Here is a 19,684-nt window from a genome sequence, read left to right as displayed (position 1 = left end):
GTGTGGAAAAGATGAAGCACACGTTTTTCAATATTCACATTTCAAATGGAAATTTCAGTTGGATCAAAAACAGATCATATTCTTTGTGGAGCATGTGCATACTTTGAACATGTCGAGAGTCAAGAAGAATCGTTAGACTAGCCATTGTCCAAAGTGTAGCTGTTTTAAGTATGTGGGAGTCAGATGATACTCATGAACTTACAATAGGCTGTGTTCATGTGACATCATAACATTCTCGGATCACTATAGTTTAACACCGAGCTGAAGGAAAGGTCAATTATTCAGTGCTGTAATTTGTTGTTTAACTGTCAGAGTGGAGATTTGATTTCCATTTCCTGGTTTATGGTTAATATCTTTGTAAGCACCGAGTCCATCCACATGAAACAAAAACTGGGAAAAATTCTATGTTTGCTCTGTTAGCATAAATAAACAAAAGTGATTTTTTAATGTATTTATTTAATTATTTATTTTTTCATGATAGCTTTGGAAAGCGGTGCCATGTTTTAATCTTAGAGATGTGATTGTAGTCAGCTCAAAAGACTTTAAGCCATATGATTAATTTTTTTCTGGAACAAGTACTGAACAAACAATGATAAGGTTGAAATTTTGTGGATCATAAGTTTGGATAATTCTTTCATGGATAAATCTCCCATCTCGTTATTCAGGTCCCTGTCCTCCATCTGAAATTATGACATGATCAAATTTTAGAGCATCAACGCAACATATTAGGGCAGGGTTTGGAAAAGACAAATAAAGCGGCATCTAGTGATTGTCAATGATTATCTGTTAAAGCCAATCTTATTTATTATGACAAAGGAAACAACAGTGTAGTTCAATGAAGGAAACAAGCTTTTATGAAAGTAGCTGCATCATCAAATATTCTTGATCAATGCCATTTTATTAATAAGTACTGGCACACATAATCCTCTCCCACCATAGATTGACCCTGCACATGTTCAAATAATAAGTCCTGCTTACACAATAGATTTTCATCCATTTGTAAACTCAAAAATCTCACAAAAAATTGTAGCTTACTGTGCAGAGCAAGCTGGGAAAAGTGCCAGCAACCAATAATGCATTTTTACAAGAAAAAGCTTCTTCTTCAGGTATGGAACTTCTGTGCAGAAAATAATTTGAATTTCTTGCAATTTTAGCGGCAGGATAAATAAAATCTTTCATCGGACAATACAATGTAGAAAGATTAGACTCAGAAACAGCCACTGATAACTGAAACAAAAAGATGGTTACTTAAATTTGCAACAATCACCAAGGCTTCCTTTTTGGATGTGCTGCGTTCAGATGTCAAGAGCACTTCTAAACGAGAAGGTAATTAAAAATTGAACAAAAGAGCTGGCGTGTGCAGTGGTTCACAGATGGAGAGGAGGGAGAGCGATGCGGAGGCGAGGGAGTGAACACGGGAGGATCTCGTATCTCTCACAGTGCCAAAGTGAGCAACAGTTCAACTCTTATTCATTCAATTTAGAGCGCATAAGTAGGCCTCATAATAAAAACAGGTGTGCCGAAGTGCGCCGACATCAATCTGCCACCGGGAGACGCCACTCGGATCTGTGTCTCACCTCAGCTGACCTGCGCAGAGACGCCAACACCTTCTGAAGTTGAATTATTGACATGATGAAGAGGGAGCTAGCGTGTGCAGTCATAATGGAGTAAATAGGGCCCCACACGCACGTCTTGTTAGTGCCTGATTGGCAGCGCCACATCCGCGCGGCTAATTGGCACGCTCCTTGTCATTAACGCCGGGGAAATTGCCACATGTCAGCTGTCATAAAGACGGGGAGAGTTCGGGACAGAGCAGAGAAGAGGTGTACTGTGTAAGGGAAGGAAAGGCTATCACTGGTCAAGTCAAAACAGTTATACTAAGGAAAGTAGGTATTTTTAAAGGTGCACTGTGTAACTGTGTCTGCTTGTCTCCATGGTGATGTTATTGCCTGAGATGTTCCAAAGTATGGCATTAAACAAATATCTTGTATGTATTCAATTACTGATGTGGAGTCAAGCAAGTGGTGGACCTTCTACCAGAAAAGTTACCCAGTGCACCTTTAAGGAATGCTGCCTCTCAAATGAGTATTTTGTATATCTAATGGCTTCTTAAGAGGTCCAGCACTTATGGCCAGTGCAAATGATTATAGTTGGGGATGTCAAACAGAGAACGGTGCAGGGAGCAGAAAATCTATAATATTGACCTCAGTAAAACTTGGTGGTTATGCTGGCACTGACGGGCTGTGACCTTCTGTCCGTGTGCCCCAGAAAAAAAAAGGTCAATGCATTTATGTACACCCAAATCTGGGGAAAAAACTTTATAATGATGCCACTTAAAGAAATATATATTCATGTTTCAAAATAAACATAACTCATAACTCAGAGGATGCGCGTATCTGTATCCAGTGCCATCACTTGTTCTTGAGTTGGTAAAGTGATCTGGCGATGGACCCCTCCAGATGGAACATAGGAGTAACCTCTGTGTGGGCAGTGTGGTACAGCCGGGTGGCTCTGCTCACCACTAATTAGCCCAATATACTGAGCACACTGTATACATTCCTCTCACTTATTGGGAACCCATGCAAGGCAAAACCATTCATTACTCATCGCTGTAGTGTCAGAAATAGAGCAGGCAGCAGTGTGGGGGTGGAACAGGGTGTGAAAAGGAGGAACAGCCAGGAAAAAATAAAAACGTGTACGACGCCTCTACAGAGAAGTCATTATCTGAATGCTGCATCTCCACATGAAGCCTAACTATCTATCCAATGTAATTTATGCCTTTCTTTTCTTTGGCGCATACATCGGCTCCGGGCTGAATGACACACCTGGAGGATAAGCCACCAAAGGTTACAAACTGATTATTCAATCATTCACTGCTCCACAACAAGCCATATGCTGTGCATCTGCTGCATAGCAAGTATGGAAATAAGTCATGTATAAATATTAAAAAGCACAAATACAAAAGGTGTGATGTGTTAAGATGAGATAAAAAGTGCATATTTATGTGAGTGGGAATGAGGCTGTAGGAAGAGGAGGAGGCAGGGAGGTGGGCTTAGCAAACAGAGCAGAGGACTATTATAGAAGCTGGTGTAGGTGTCCAGGACCGGTGAGACTCAAGACTGGAAGATTGGAAAAAGTTCTTTTTCACTATATTTGCTAATTACAGTATTCTGTGTGGGGTTTGCTGACTTTATATCCTTTTATTTTGAATACTTGTCCTTGCTCAATGGGTGTAAATATCTGTTGTCGCTCCTGAAAACACAGTAATAGACAGGTGCAAGTCTAAAGTGCACTTGTGATATTGTGTTTGTCCTGACCTCCATATGTTTTCACAAATGCACTCCTCCTATTTGCCTGGGCACTTTAGTGGGGCTCTTTTCTGCCCTCTTGAACTAAAGAGATTATAGCTGAAACTTTTTGACAAGGTGACCGAACAAGTTGTTATTTGCTTTGTACTTCTGTACTTGATTTCAACTGGGCAGGAAATAAAGTAACATTTTCAGATTATGGTATTTGACTGCTGATTTGTCCAAATATATTGCACAAGGAATATTTGTGCCCTTTCACAAAGTGAGAAGTTAAAACTAGAGTAAATTCAAGAATCAAAAGTAAGAAGCCCCCTGCTGTTCGAGGGAGAAACCTGCAGAATTCGATTTTCTGACTGGTGTGACTGTGGATGGAAGATTGTTGTGCTGGTGCTTTCTCACTAAAGCCAGTGGACTTAATCACAACAGCAGGACTGCTTCCCTGCAGAGCGTCAATGACTGTTCCCTATGATCACGCGGCAGGACCTCGGCTGGCCAAGGAGATGCCTGAGCTAAAAGGCCGATGCCATGGTAACGTCCTCTGATGCTCACAGTGCTGGCTCACCTCTGAACTCTGTTCCCAGGCCGGGACAAGGCCTGACAGACGAGACTCAATTAAGTGCATTCTTTCACAAGGGGAGATTTAGGTAGGTTTTATAGACCTCTCCTCTATGTGGAAAAAAGAACTACACACTGAAGAACTACATTAAGTGAGTGGTAATAAAATGGATGATTTATTCAAGCACTTACAAACACAATCATAAAAGCCTTTTTTGTGGTTGATGCGTCTCCTACTCATTTTGTCTGTGCTGAGGCACAGATAATAATTATAATTACAATAATTACAATAATAGTGAATTCAATTATCATTAAATTAAACTGAGATTATTATTTTTACCATAATTGAGCAACCCTATTCAGTTGGGTGACAATATACTCAAAACACTTGTTTTCTATTGAGAGTCAGACACAACATTTACTTGCATCGAAGGTTGCCAGAAAATATTTAGTTAATAACTTTGTGAATGTCTTTTGCATTCTTATGGTCTATGCCTCACAGTTCTCACAGACTCTAATAAACTGAGAATAGACTCTAAATTAACCTATAATTGGACAAAAGAGCTTGAGTTACATAGGATACTCAAAGACCAGTTTGGTGTGTGACAACTGATGAATGGAAACAATCTTTCTCACATTAACATGAAAATCTTCCTGGTACTTTGCCTGTAGGTCCAGTAACACACAACAGGGCACATGGGCCTCTGCCTCCTCACTCTCCTCTTCAGAATAGCCTCTATGGTTACATTTTCCTTCTGCTCCTGATTAAGTACATATCAAATATTCATGGCTGAGGGAACATGTAACAGTGACTTTTAGGAGCCTGCTGACTGCCTAATATTTTCAGAGCATATGGGATACTATGACTGCAGAAAGGAGGTATTTCTCAAACCTCAGTCAGAGTACTTCAGTCCAACTCAGCCAATGTTCCACTTGTAATGGTTGTGGGTGGGGCCAGAATAAATGCTCCTTGTGTGTATTTGTGTGGAATATGAGGGTCTGACAGTTTAGCAGTAGGTACACAAGACATAGAAACCACTGAAGTAAATCACAATGGAAAGTTATGCAACTGTTTAGCAGCTGTTAAATGACTACAAGTATGTTTCCTCAAATAGAACATTATCTAAAAAGAGGTAGTTATGATGTAAACAAATCCAGAGTACATTATGTATGACTGTCTCTTAACAATCTCAGGCTTTTGTGTTTTTGTATTGCACAATACAACATTTACATTTCACAGATGAATGCAGAGTCGCACAAATTTACACAGCAGAAGGGGACATAGGAGAAAGTAATGCGTAAATGATTTAAAAACAGGAAAAACAAAACAAGCCAAATCATGAAATATTGACAGTAACAACATTCTAATGAGTACTCTGAGATGGGCCCCTCTTTCTCTCCCCCTCTCTGTCTCACTCCCTTCTTTCTCTCTCTCTCTCTCTCACTATCTTTCTTTCTCTCTGTCTGGTTGAGACTCTCGGTGACTCATGTCTAGCTGCAGTTATGTCTCATTCTGCATAGTCACACACTCCACAAACACTATTTACTACCAGGTCACCAGCATGTGTTTTTGCAAGCTCATTTGAGCAAAGATGTCTGTATTCTCGGACTCATTAAACTGCCCCGCACTGTTGTTGAATAAGAGCGCAGTTGTAGCCACATTCTGGTAGGTGCTATCTTAAATGATGGTAGTATATTCTCACATAAGGGTGAATGCAGTGGCGTATAGGTCCCAGCTGAGACATAGTACCAGGCTGTGAAAGGGCACTCAGGAGCCCATAGTAAATGCACACTCAGCACGCCTTTTCTTATACAACACTATCACTATGGTAACAGACCACAAATTTATGCTGTCTACTGCATACTGCTAGCACTACTCCGCTAACTGCACAATTCTCCAAACTATAAAGTAAAGACAAGACACATCTACCAAGGCTATAAGTATTTTTAAACTAAGACCAAATTCAGGGATGATTTAGACCTCGTATTTATGGGACCTTGGGCATACTCAGCAGTTACACAATTGACAGACAACATAATTTTGCGCTAGTGTTGTTATGATACATAAACTTTTAACTCAGTTTTGTTACAAAGGAAAACACTGATACTAAAAAAAGTCTTTGTAGAATTGATTGCAATGTTCAAGGCAAGATAATAGTTTCTTTATGTAGATGCTGTCTTTGTGATACTGAATCTGATATGGATTAAGATGTATTGGTTTTTAGTACAGTATGGAAACAAAATGCAATGGGGAGTGGAGATTCCATGCCGGTGAAAGGGAGGACTGGGGCGCGATGACCGTAGTTTTGCAAGGATTCACGTAGTTCAGAGGGACGTAGTCAAGACAGGGAGCAATTGTTGTCAAGGCGGCTGCCCTAACTATGAAGCGCAGTGGGAAACACTGCCACCCCAATCACAGACAGGTTCCCTCACGAACATTAAAAAGGCCGGAATATGTAAACACACATAAATTGCGTAAATTCACTCATGCACAGCGTTGCACCAAACCGAACATCATCAACAACCGGCACGAATACATGTACCGTTACACCCCTAATTAAGTTTATTCAAAAACTATTCTGAAAAATTTGTCCTATAGATGAAGAATTCTCAGTACTTGTAAGTGCTCAAATTATTATCTAGGTTTGAAAGTAGTTTTAGTACAAGTTAAATCATCATCTGTTTGTTTCTATGGATGTGTCATATTCAACAGTCTGACATTAAACAGCTCTACCTTACATTTATTCAATTACAAATGGTTTTATAGGTCAAAAATACATAGAAAAACAAATGGGGTTGCCTCTCCACAGATCTGACCCGTAACTTGGTCCATGAAGACAGAAAGGTTTATTACCATACTGTGAAACATTCCAGACAAAGCAATAACATCTCCACAAAGAAAAGCATTTGAGGGACCCTCCACCAGAAAAGTTACAATGCACTTGTCTTGGTATTTTTTAACATACAAAATAACAAACCAAAAAACTTTAATGTAGATCTATAATAAATAATGCATATACAGGATAGACATTGGGGTAAAAATTCTGCAAAATTACCATGCAAAATTTTTCCTGGACAAAAAAGGGAGACTAAAAAAACATGATTGTGATCCTGAGAAGCAAAGATTTCTCGCTACGCCGCCATGATGCCAGTGTACTCCTCTCAGGGCAGAACCGCGAATGCTCTGACAAACCTCCCCGTTCCCCTCTCATGTGTGTCTGCCCCAGAACGCCTGAGAAATGACAGATTTTCCCTTCACATTTTTCTGCACAATCATACTGTATGTAACCACTGCTTTTTCCATGGTTTTCAGTCTGACGTGTGTGTGAGAAAGAGCTCGACAAACTCCCATCAAAACACACCACTGAACTCTGTTTTTTCTCACTAAGGCAGCTGCAAGAGACTTAAAAACAAAGGAATGAAATGCTGACCTTATAGAGAGCCATGAGGTAAGTGTGGGTAATTGGAGTAATGTTCATTTTTGGCCTTGTTTATTTACAGAATAAAAAAGCACAATTATAATTCAAAGCCCTAACTAAAAATGATAGGAGCTGAAACAGATCTGATCTATTTCAGTAATAGGGTAAAGTTTCGGTTCTCTGATTCTACAAAGTGACAATGTCATACTCCCACATGAGGGCAAGAGATAGTTTTTCATATTTCTTAAGATTTTAGAGAAAATTTTAAAGAAAATATTTTAAAATACTAAACATTTTTAATGACTATCCCTAAAAATTATTGCAACAAAAATATGCATTTTCACAATATTTATTTGAGCTGTCCCTCATCTGTATTAAATATTATTGAGCTATAGAATGTCATGAATTATGAAGTATATTTAATCTCTGAAGCAAAATGTGGTCAGGTCAAAACAAAAAATTTGTTTCAGTTTTTCAGTGCTCTCTCTCTTTTTTCCATCTTACAATAAAATGGCTTTTCCTACTGTACGAAGGATATTTGATCCCCCTATAGTGACAAACTACTGTTCTACTGCAGTCCAACACAGGCTACTAAATGCAACAAGAGTGGTTCTCCTAAACTTCACCTATTTATCCTGTCAGCAGTTTTCAGCAGGGATAAACACGCCACAGTTCCACTCACTTAGCTCCAGCTTTTCCAGGTCAATCACACGAGTTCATTTCCTTCACCCCCGACTCAAAAAAAGCCCCCGCTGAGCATCAAACCAGCCTTTTATCCTGTATTTATGTTGCTGCAATCTCTACTGAACCTTTCAACTGCAGCCATAACGGGTCTCCTGTGCCACGGGGGGAAGTGGAGCAGATATTGACAGAGCTAAGGTAACGCTAGGACACACTACTGCTTTTTCTTATTTTCGCCTCAAGATAATTATAGTTTTCTGACCATATTGTGGAGACTGGCACTCAGACAGCTAAAATAGCCTGAGCACTAGGGGATGGATGTCCTTATCTGTGCACTGGCCTGCGTCAATGTTATTTCATTAAAATGAGCTGTAGCCGTCAAGGCAGATTCTGCATATTTTAAGTGCAAAACCATTCCTGGCATCACCAAAATTATAATGTTCAGTGAATGCGACAATGCAATTAGGTCGACATTTTCGCTACATATTTTGTTGTCTGGGAGTTACGCTGACAGTTCAACATAAATCATCTTGCAGAGTATTCTGAGAAGAGCCACTTTATGGGATTGGAAGCAGGGCAGAGAATTACTTCGAAGTTTCCAAGACAGTTTTCAACAAAGAAGTTTCACTCATAGGATTAAATGAATGCGTATGTTGTTGTATTTGTTTGGATGTACCTCAGCAGCTGGGATGCCTTCAGGAGGTCGACACTGCAGCAGGACTTCCTGTTCGAGGGACACTTCTTTACCCAGAGGCTCTTGGTCAAATGTTTTTCTTAAATCTGTAAAGAAGAGAACACATATAATACAGCGTTAGTGGTAGTGACACATCTGACAATTTCATTTGCAGAAGTTACCACAAAACTATTACTATGAATGTAAAAAATGCCAAAACAGGATTTTTGTGCTGTGCTCAATTCAAGGCTCTGTGTTTCATCCAACTTAAAAAAAAAAAAAAAAAAAAAAAGGAAAATGAGGAAAAAAATCGGAAACACAACATAATTTGTTGTCCCTGAAAAAATAGAGTATATTTTATAAAATATGATTCATATATCTGCCTTGGTACCAAAGATTATTTTGTTATAACAACTTGCCAGAGTAAATCAAGTAACACAGTATAAGCCAAAAATTGCTTGTGTAAATAATTTGAGAAAAAGTATCTTTTCCACCTCAAAAGATTAAAGTTATAATGACAAATGTAATGACTTATTATCAGCACAATACATCTGTGAAGAATGGCTGAAGAAGAGTGAAGAAAAAAATCTCACTTCTATTTATGGGCTGGCTCATCTCTCTCCTCACATTCAGCAAAGTGATAAATTGCTAGGAGAAGATAGGAGGCAGATAGGACGAGAGGGATCACTCTGAGTCCAATGAAAAACCAATATTTTTGTGGAGTGAGCCTGATGGAGTGGTGCTGGGCACAAATAGTGGCGCTGACAAGGCAGGATTACTCTACACTGTCATGCTACACTGCAACCAAAGCCCCTCCAAAATATACCATCACCTGATGCTTAAGACGGCCGCTGACACAACAACAAAGATAGAGAGAAGAGGTCAGGGCTCAGCAAAGTTTTATAGTGAAGTGCATCCAATAATGAGAACTATATTGGGCTTTCTTATCTGAGAGTGAAAGAAAGATGAACAAGAATGTGGTGAGCAGGGCTGTGCGGATGAGATGCAACACCAGTACTAGGGGAGAGACAGAACGCAGAGTAGGAGGTAGCAGAGCTTAGGATGCTGAGAGACAGAAGGATATGAGCTGTGAAAGGGTTAAATGGGTCATACATGGATGCAGTTAAATGACAACATGAGTTAGCTGTGAAGACAGAATACAGAAAAATTAATACATTTGGCACTGATAGGATTTAAGTATTTAATAAGGATTAGTATGCACAATCAAATAAGCAAAAAGTCAGAACGCTTAGCTGAAGAGTAGTTAGCCTTCATGAATCAGCACACAATAATTTGCCAAATCATGGGTTTCAGCTTACCATTTGTAGGTGCCACTTTGAGCACTGTTTGCCATTCAAAACATATAATATTGAGTTTTGAAAAGTGAATTGCTATTGTAGTGGTGTTAATTTTTGCTACTTATTTTGAAATTATTATTACCATTTATATTTTTGCCCATTTTTATTATAATATATTGTGATGTGTGAGCTACTGTGTCCAAATAATTTCCCTTGCGGATCAGTTAAGTAAGTCTAAGTCTAATCATTCATTTCTCCATACCCCATTAACATATAGTATATCTAGTTACACAAAGTGTCCAATGTTTACAAATGCTTAAGGAGGCCCCACCATAACCAAGAGCGAAAAACAGTGCGTAAAAAAACTTTCACCTAAATAATGGGCAAAAACAAGTCAAAGTGGAAGAGAGGAGATGGAAAAATCTTTTTAGTTACTGCAATGCAAACCCAGCGTCTCCCATTGCTGTCAGAAAAGTATACAGCATAGACCCAAAGCTATATGAGGTTAGCGCTATTATTTTGATATCAATCATACTGAAGTGTATCGAGGTTGAAACGGTGAGATAAGTGCCGAGTGTTTGCTTCCTGCCTATTCATTTTCCAATCACACTATATGCTCTTTTTCCTTTCACCGCAGGAATCCAACTCCAACTTCAGTAATGCAATTTGATGAAATGATAGCTCTTATAGATGTCTGATATGCCTCCTTCTCCCTGTGAATTATAGTATACAAATATGCAATACTGCCAGTGTTTATTCAACGTGTCTGATTATACAAGACATATAGAAAATAACTAAAATTGTACCAAACACACTTTTATTAGTGTTGCATATTTCAATAGCTTTGATAATAGTAGCATATCATCATCATATAAGAATGAGAGACGTTGTTCAAACTTTAAAATTCAAACTAAATGTCTGTAATGGTTACAGGCTTTGAGTTTAGTGTTGTGGCAAATTGCTTATATATTATATCTTATATGTTATTTATTTTATATATATTTTTATAACTATTCAGTTGGGGCTCTGTCATCATCTTGTTTCTATGGAGATGTCATTGCTCTGCTTCAAATGTTCCACAGTATGACATTAAACAGTTCTACCTTACACTTATTCATTACAGTAGTTTTATAGTGCAAAAATACCAAAAAAACAGGCCTTCTGACTGTGAGCGCAAGCTTGCCTCTCTCTGACCAGAAATTTTCCCTGGTTTGGTCTCCATGAAGATAGAAAGGTTGAATGCCATACTGTGAAACATTTCATTTCAATAACATCTCCATGGAGAAAAGTTGGTGGCAGACCCTCCACCAGAAAAACTGCACAATGCACCTTAATATTGTTAATAGTTTTGCTTTGAAAAGATCAGGCTAGAAAATAAAAATAGCTAACATCTTAACATAAAATGTGAGTGAAATTTCAATTTACAGTGTACAAAAGAGACATTAACGTGAAATATAGAAACATATTAAACCAACTGGTTTACCCTATGGCTGTAACTAGAATACATTCTTATTACGCACACATGATGAGGATGCCGTCAGCAGCATTCTCAATACTGTTACTCATTTACGATCCATTCGTGAAGTGAAAAAAATGAGCCCTAAAATAACATATGCAATCAGACTCCAACCTGAGAACTTGTCTTCGGGGGTATACACCACAGCTCTGCAAATTCTAATGTATTATAATAAAAGCTGTAAGGGACAGTGTTGAATTGAAAGCAATTTCCGTAACAGTCTGGTACAAAATTAAATGGAAAGAATGGCTGGAGGGGAGTGCTATTATGGATTTTGATACAAGCACAACATATTTTCTATAGAGGGAGAAAAGGTAAGGGAATACAACATCAAATAGAAAAATGGCGTCATTTTTTTAAAGATTCATTGCGGTATTGCTGCGTGCAAGATACAATGTAGAGGTGGGCCCAGCTTCAAATTGCCTGAGAAAGATAAAAGAAGCGCTAGTCGGAGTGTGACAGGTGAGATAGAGGATCAGGCACACCTTCCACTGAGCGGTGACACGATACGCTTTTGTGATTTATGCAATATAGCCATACCCAATAAATGTAATTCTGTTTCTCCGTATGGTAGCGCTGGGGAGGATTCAGCACTAAGGGGGAGAAACCACTGCCCTGGCTCTGCTTTAGAATAGACCAAAATTTGGCAATTGCTGCAGGAGTCTACGGTAAGTCTGGAGGGGCATAAAGCACTTCTTACTGACTGAATGCTAAACAAACTAGAGTTAATTTGCTTTTCATTTAAAGGGCCCATATTACAATATTTTCTGATCTATGTTATAATGTTGTTTCCTCATCAAAAACATACCTGGAGTTGTGTTTTGTTTCATTCACACATTTCACATTTAGGTAGAGTTATCCTCTCAAACAGAAAACACTAGTGATGATGACATTGGCTGTTAACTTGAGAACTACAGCTTTGAGACATTATAAGGTGGACCAGAGCATTTTGAGCTTTGGAGATGTCAAAGAACTCAAACATCTGTGAATGAAACAAAGCACAACTCCAGGTATGTTTTGAGGGGGTAACAACATTCTAACATGGCTTAAAGCTCACAAGAGTTCATTTCAAGTAATATAAGACCTTTAATAGGCTTTTTTTTGATAATTTAGTAAGTGTCACATACAACACTGCAAGATGAATGGAAAAAAAATAAAATAAAATCACACAATTAATTGCAATACACGCTTTCTAATAACTACCACTGAATTAACCTTAATAAAGCATGAACAAAAATTGTATTCACAATGGGCAAAGCAATTTTTTACTTTTCTGGAAGAGGGTATGTCATCTGCTTGTCACTGTGAAGCTGGTATTGCTTTGCCAGGAATGATGCAAAGTATGGCATTTGACTTAACTGGAACATTTCATGCAGAACAATTACATCTCCACGGAGACAAGTAGGTGGCAAATCCCCCACCAGAAAAATTACAAAGTGCACAATAAAGAATGATTCAGGCTCAGTAACTACTTAATGCCTAAACCCCTAACCCCTTAATAAAGTAGTTACTAAGCCTGAATCATTCTTAGAGGCCCCATTTTAAGATATTTTTTAATCTATGTTATAATGTTGTTTCCTCATCACAAACCTACCTGGAGTTGTGTTTTGTTTCATTCACACATTTAACACAGAAACCTGGACATTTAGTTCTTCTCTCAAATGGAAAACACTCTGTTCCACCTTGTGATGTCATGTGTTAATGCAGGAAGTGCTCCACTGTGTTTTAAAACTCCATACACCTTCTCTAGAATCATTTAGATAATTTCAGACCTTGAACTACCAATCTCTACTGAACTAAAGATAAAAGATAGCTGTTAACTTGAAAACAAGTGCTTCATTACATCACAAGATGAAACAACTGGGCATTTTGAGCTTTGGAGATGTAGACAGACTAATATTAAAGGGTTATTCAAAGATGTGTGAATGAAGCAAAACTCAAGGTATGTTTTTGATGACGTACACTCTAACATAAGCTTGAAGCTCATAAGAGTCAATTTTGGTCAATATAAGACCTTTAATAAGTTATTTCAGTCATTGTTCATCAAGGCTAATTGCAGTGACGTCAATACGAAGTGGTACCCTGTATTATTGTTGGATTTGATTCAGCTCTGTGTAAAAACGGTTTCGTTATATAAAGTGCTTGCTTTCTTCCATATGTATTACTCATACACAGCAAACCATTTACATCATATTACTAATTTAACAGCCATCACCAAGTACTCTTTTTTTATTTGTCGAGCGTCATTTCAGTTTGGCAGAGTCTTGACGAAGGCCAGTAGCGGTATGATGTGATTATTTCCCCGCTCACAGTTAGTGGGTGTGGGTATAATTTGTCTGTTTTGGGGTGTCTCTGGGTACCTCCCTGGTCGTAAACCTGAGCGGTGCGGGAGAGGCTGTGGGTGCAGGAGCAGCTGAGTCGACATTCCTGTGGGACATACAACATTCAGTTCTCCCCAGGCCAGCACCTCACCATAAAAACACACACATCTGAAAAGCATTACCTTAAGTGGATCTGTTTGGCTACATGTCATGCTAAATTACACCGCTTTAACACTTGAAATAACGCCCAAGTCTCACCACTGGCTACTAATCCAGACCCAGATTGAGGATGGCAGCTAAGTGTTTTAAAAGTGACTACTGTATGTGAGATTTCATAGAGGCAATCAACCAAATCAACAGCCTGTGTTATTTAAACATATTTAAACTCTTATTAAATCTGACAATGAACTGTTTCACAATTTTATAGAGGTAAAATATGCATGATTCGGAAAAGGTCATGGAACTAATTGTGGTAGAAGCATTAAGTCCAGTTATGTTCGAAGAGATGCCAAGCTTTTATGTAGCTAAATGGTTTCAGGTCAGTTTGAATGAACATGTGGTTTGGCTAATATTGAGAAAAAGTAGTCCAATGTGTGGTATTAGAGAAGACTAGGCAGAAAAAAGTGCCTCAACTATTTCAAAGCTTTATTAACCAATAATGTGCATCTGACACCATGAATCCTGACCCTAACTGGACTTTAGTGTTGTGGGAAAATAGACCACATCAATAAAATTACGTTGGGACACAATTTCACCTCAAGTTTTCAACACTGCACACTTTGTACTGTGCAACATGCAATAAAACCATATACTCCTTTAGTCAACATTACCCAAGACTTAAAGGCAAAATTATCCTGATTTAGTTCTATCACTGTGGACAGTTTTACCACCTTACTGCGGCAAGTTATTGCGGAAAACCATAAATGGAAACAGATCAAAATCCAATCCAATCAGGAGCTCTCCCACGATTTTGTCTTTTGTCCATTTTCTCTCACAATTTCAAATTTCAATCTGAATAGGCACTTTTTTCAACAACTCACCAGCAGTGATTCGGACTCAGTGTCTGATCTGACTTTATGTATTTGTATAATGGGAGGAGAAGAAAACAAGCTACCATTAGCCTAACGCGATCAGGTCTGGTCTGACAAGAATCCTGCCCGGAGAGAAAGGGAAGAGAACCCACAGAGGAGCTAATCCGTTCAGCAGCAGCTAATGGGAGGAGGAGAAGGGTCTGCGGTGGTTTGAGGGATAGGTTAGCGCTGGCAGTCTGCTCATCATGGGTGATTAGAGGAGGTGGAGCAGCGGGAGAGGGCTCAGTGGGAGGCTGAGAGGCACCACTCGAATTCACCGGGCTCATACTAGAACAGGAGAGCTAATGAGAGGGGCTACTTTTGGAGGTGAGATCCAGAATACAGATACACACAGAATACAGGCATGAGAGCAGAGGGACAGAGGAGAGAGTTAAATTAGGAAAAGAAATGGTTTCAGTTTATTGAATTTATCACATTTTTACATCGAATGTATATGATTACGGTGGAATTTGATATACTCGAGTGGGCATTATATAACATTTCTGGCGGAACTACTGGTTTCTATGGATATGCTGTTGTATTACCTGAAAGCTCCACAGTATGGCATTAAACTTCTAGATTTCCATGGAAACAAGCAGGGGAAGTTACAGGTCAGATCTGTGGAGAGGTGAGGAAACTCACAGTAAGAATATTTTGAGGTAATGTGTGAATACTTTTTATTATTTATTCTGATAAATGTAGTAAATGTGGTAATAGAGTAGTATATAAGTATATATTATATAATGGCAGAGTTTTGGTACTTTTTGAGGCTGTAGCAGTCCTTACTTTCTAAGTTATTCCTTGCTTGTTTGTAAATACATTTTAAAAAAATCAGTGGGACACATTATGCCTCAAAAAACTTGCCCAGATCTTGTCAATCATGACATTTTTAAAAGAAGAGCAAGTAGACTGATCTCTCAGTAGTTCCTCAGGAGATATTTTGACAACAATGTGTACACCGGAGTTATGTAACATGCGTTGTGTTTCCTTGATGTCAGAACTAAACCTCCACCATCTTCTACTCCCTCCTTCATCAGCTCCTCTGGGGGTTCATTACATCGCACAGTGTGATTGGCAGCTCCTTTGGGGGAGGAAGTTAAAATGAGACCAAAACTTTAGAGCAAACTGAAGATTCCTTTTTTTGTTGTTGTTGTAACTTGGAAGTGATAGTGTACGCTTTTCACAGGACAAACTTAGAAGCGGAGAACAAATGAGGACCACCTACAGGAAAAAGTGGGAACATTGGCATAAACACACAGCTCATCTTCTCAACTGTACTGTACACATAGAGAAATTTAGGCTTTTCACCAATTCAAGTTCAAAGGACACTCAAATCCCATGTTATTCAAATATTTTATCCCCACTACAATCTCTTCAATCTGTAAATATGCCAGTCATGATGTATGCTTCTCCTCAGCAGTCAGAGGTTTTGTTTGGACAGATGAGAGCACAGATATATATACAGAGAGAGCATCAGGAGGGTGAGGAGGAGTTGGCTGGGGAGAGGGAAGGCTCACTCACAGGCAATGCGGACGTGGGCTTTGCGGCTTTTGGTTGTTCCAGCTGAGCTCCAGGCCACACACTGACACCAGAAGTCCTCAGGGCCAAAGAGCTCCTCCACCTGCTGCCGGGTGATTTCGATGCTGGCCTCTCGCACTACCAAACCTGAAAATAAAAAACAACAATGGATTCAGAAGAAATGAAAGTCCAAATATGGCTTTACTAAACATATATACAGTTGATTTGAGCAGTGCACCTTTAAAATGCTGTAAAGCCTGTCATGATGAAAAAAAATTAAAAAAATTGAAGTGAGATATATTGTTAAACTAAATATAGTTGATATTAAAACCAAACCAAACTGCAGAATCACCCCTCTCAAAATATTCTAAAAGTATAACATTGTTATAAAAAGATGAGCTTCCACACTTTGGTAGCTAGTTTGTATCTATAATGAGTCATAGAAGTTCATAATTTAATCCACTACTGCTCAAGTCTCATCGTAGTACAGAAAAATAACCAAACCTTTCCCACTAGAGCAAAGAGAAAATCCTTGATAAATACTGACCCCCCAAATTGATTGTTCCATCCATGTATTGAACTTGATATAGTAATTATCATGGCAGGCCTATAGTCAAACAAATTATTTTATTGAGATTATAAATATTTAATACATAAAAGCAGAGTTGAAAGGGTCTGGGGTAAGAGTTGGGAGTTGGTTTGAGAGTTGGGAGTAGAGTTCAGTTTAAACAGACAATACACTATTTATTAGTAGTTTTTGTATAAATATTTGTATTTGAATGAACTCCTGTAATCTTCTGATCTTGTCAGTGCAGTTTGGGCAAGATACTGGGTCTGAATAAATAGAAACGTAATCATTTTGAGAATTTTTACCATCACAACACGTCGTCCCCTTTTAGTCGACTAACTGACACACAAGGCAAGTCTTTAGTCAACCAAGAATTTATTTTGCTGTTTAAAGCCCTGGTAAATATACATCAGCAGTAGTCAATGCCCAGAGCCAGTTGAGCACTCAGCACGTTGTAATGATATTAGCTTTCGGGTATGAGATTTTATGCAATTAGATGACTCAAGTCTAAACATACTGGAACTATCAGAGGTGAGTGTGCTCTGCCTGGAGGGTAGACACTACAGCTGGCACAAAGAGAAGTGTGTCTGCTAATCTGTGTCCTTGGTACAATAAGGCTAAATCTGCTCTGAAGTGAGGCACTGGGGAGCATCTTGTTAGGCTATAAACTAGACACCTGTGGCTAGAAACACAAAAGCTCTCCCTCACTCAGGCTGGGCTCTATGGTGCTTAATATACTGCCCACACTCTACTGTAGTCAGACTGTGGCCTCTCACAATAGCAAAGAATACACACTTAGATTTTTTTGTCTCTTGTGTGGTCCATGTGAGAAGACACTGTGCATCCATGGGTGAAATGATGAAAAACGGGAGGGAAATGGGAACGTTGCCATAGCAGTTAGTTAACAAAATATTATTTGAATAGGAAAAAGTCCTCAAAATGTTGCATTTAACACAAAGTTGATATTGCTTTAAAGCATAAATGTCAGACAATGGCACAATGTTTTTTCATAAAACTATGGAAATGTTTTACTTACATTTCCTTTAATTCAGCAAACCTATTTATTACACCAGTTTATTTTATGTTGTTAATGATTTTACAAAAAAAACATGAAACTGTTTTTTAATATACAAATGATTACTGCAGCTATCTCTGCTGTGCTGTCCATTTGCATGCTTGTGTCTCTGCTGGATTTCTCTGGTGGAGCAGGACTGTTTGGGCCTGGGCCTTGTGGGGCAGGATTGTGAGTCACACTGAACACAATCCTATTTGCTAACTCCTCTGATTACTGCTCATCTGGGCGCCAGCCAGCAGCAAACAAACAGTTCATCCCTCGACAAATGCCTCTATCCACAGCTGCCCCTCTCAAGCCCTGCACAATACAGCCTCAGTCTGTGGATGCATGTCTTTGTATGAGTGGACATGCAGAGAGGATATGGATTGTGGATGTTGAATTGTTGTCATTGAGCTAAGGGTGAAGTACATGCTGAATTTCTCTTTAATAAATGTATGCTCTGACACTGTTCAAAAAACTCACAGCTCAAATATGCTAGTGCTTGTGTGCATTTGTATTTTATTTTCTAACAATATATCACAATCAAATCAAAATTGCAATCTCAGTTGGCTGAGTTCTAAAATCTCAAAAGCTGCAGTCATTTAGATAATAAAGTATCTTCTGCAAAGAACAAAATACCCTGTGTTCTTATAGAAAAATCTCCTGAAGATTCTTGTATTAGTTTATCAGTTCATATTCTAGCCTGGTCCTGCTCCTAGAGTTGTGTGCTCTGAACAGAATCCTATCCGCATATCTAATCACAATTGCAAAACTTGTCAGAGAAATAGCAATTCCATTTTTTCCTTAAAATCATGCATCCCCAATTCCAAATTTTATAGCATTTCAGGGGTGTACACATGAAGGGAAAACAGCCAATCCTGAGATTGTGTGAATCACCAACAAAGATAATGGCCAATTTATCATGCAAAAAAACCCTGCTTATCCATCATGTTTTTTTTCTAGATCATTGTTATTTTCACTATAACAAAATAAATACTGTAATAGTTGTTTAAATATGGAACCTATTCATAATATAAAAAATAATTATTATTCATATCCATAAATTTTTTACACTGTCAGTAGCTTAATAATTATCATGATATAACTGTTAATTGAAATTATTTTGACCATCATAATCATGACACCAGAGTTCTATACGGACCCATGCCTACATATGATACACCAGTTATAAGTCACCAAGGTACTATGACATAAAACATTAGGGGCAGACGTTGTGGGGTATGTAATATGTGATTTAACTCCAGCTTGGACTGTAGTAGTAGTAGTAGTAGTAGAAACTCATACTTACAGAGAAATAAATACGGTCTAGCTGATGTCATTTTCCAGGACATGTCTTTCCCATGAACAGTACCTGGTCACCCCTGCTTTGTGACATTTCATTTGAGTTTCTACAAGGGGGCCTTTGTGTGTTTTTAAAGAACACTCCCTCCCATTAGCCCAGCAAGACCAATGTGCACTTAACACCAGGCAGGACGCTTCCATAGATTTATGCTTGTACAGCCAGGCCACAGCTTTTCATCAGCATTAGAAAAACCGCCGTTTGTCAGGGCAGCGGCACTTTCCACTCCCTGGTTGGACACATTTGGTTGGAAAGTCTGTTGCTGGTACAGTCCTACTCACTGCATACACAAGTCAATGAGCTTTTGATGAGCTGCTATGTGCGTATGCTATCCATAACACTG

The 19,684-nt window shown here is 38.7% G+C and overlaps 1 protein-coding gene across 1 annotated transcript in view; it reads right to left on the bottom strand.

The window, feature by feature from the left end:
- unc5cb (unc-5 netrin receptor Cb) overlaps window positions 1-19,684 on the bottom strand; it is a 148,774-nt gene that overhangs the window by 32,274 nt on the left and 96,816 nt on the right. Inside the window, exons 3-4 of the mRNA XM_020925139.2 lie at window positions 16,363-16,506; window positions 8,640-8,743 (exon numbers count right to left, since the gene is read on the bottom strand). Coding sequence (XP_020780798.1) covers window positions 8,640-8,743; window positions 16,363-16,506 — 248 coding nt within the window. The remainder of the gene's footprint in view (window positions 1-8,639; window positions 8,744-16,362; window positions 16,507-19,684) is intronic.

This window comes from Boleophthalmus pectinirostris, unplaced genomic scaffold, assembly GCF_026225935.1.
Source record: "Boleophthalmus pectinirostris isolate CB_2022bp ecotype Guang Dong unplaced genomic scaffold, ASM2622593v1 HiC_scaffold_18, whole genome shotgun sequence".
NCBI lineage: Eukaryota > Metazoa > Chordata > Actinopteri > Gobiiformes > Gobiidae > Boleophthalmus > Boleophthalmus pectinirostris.
This window is presented reverse-complemented; position numbering and strand designations above follow the sequence as displayed.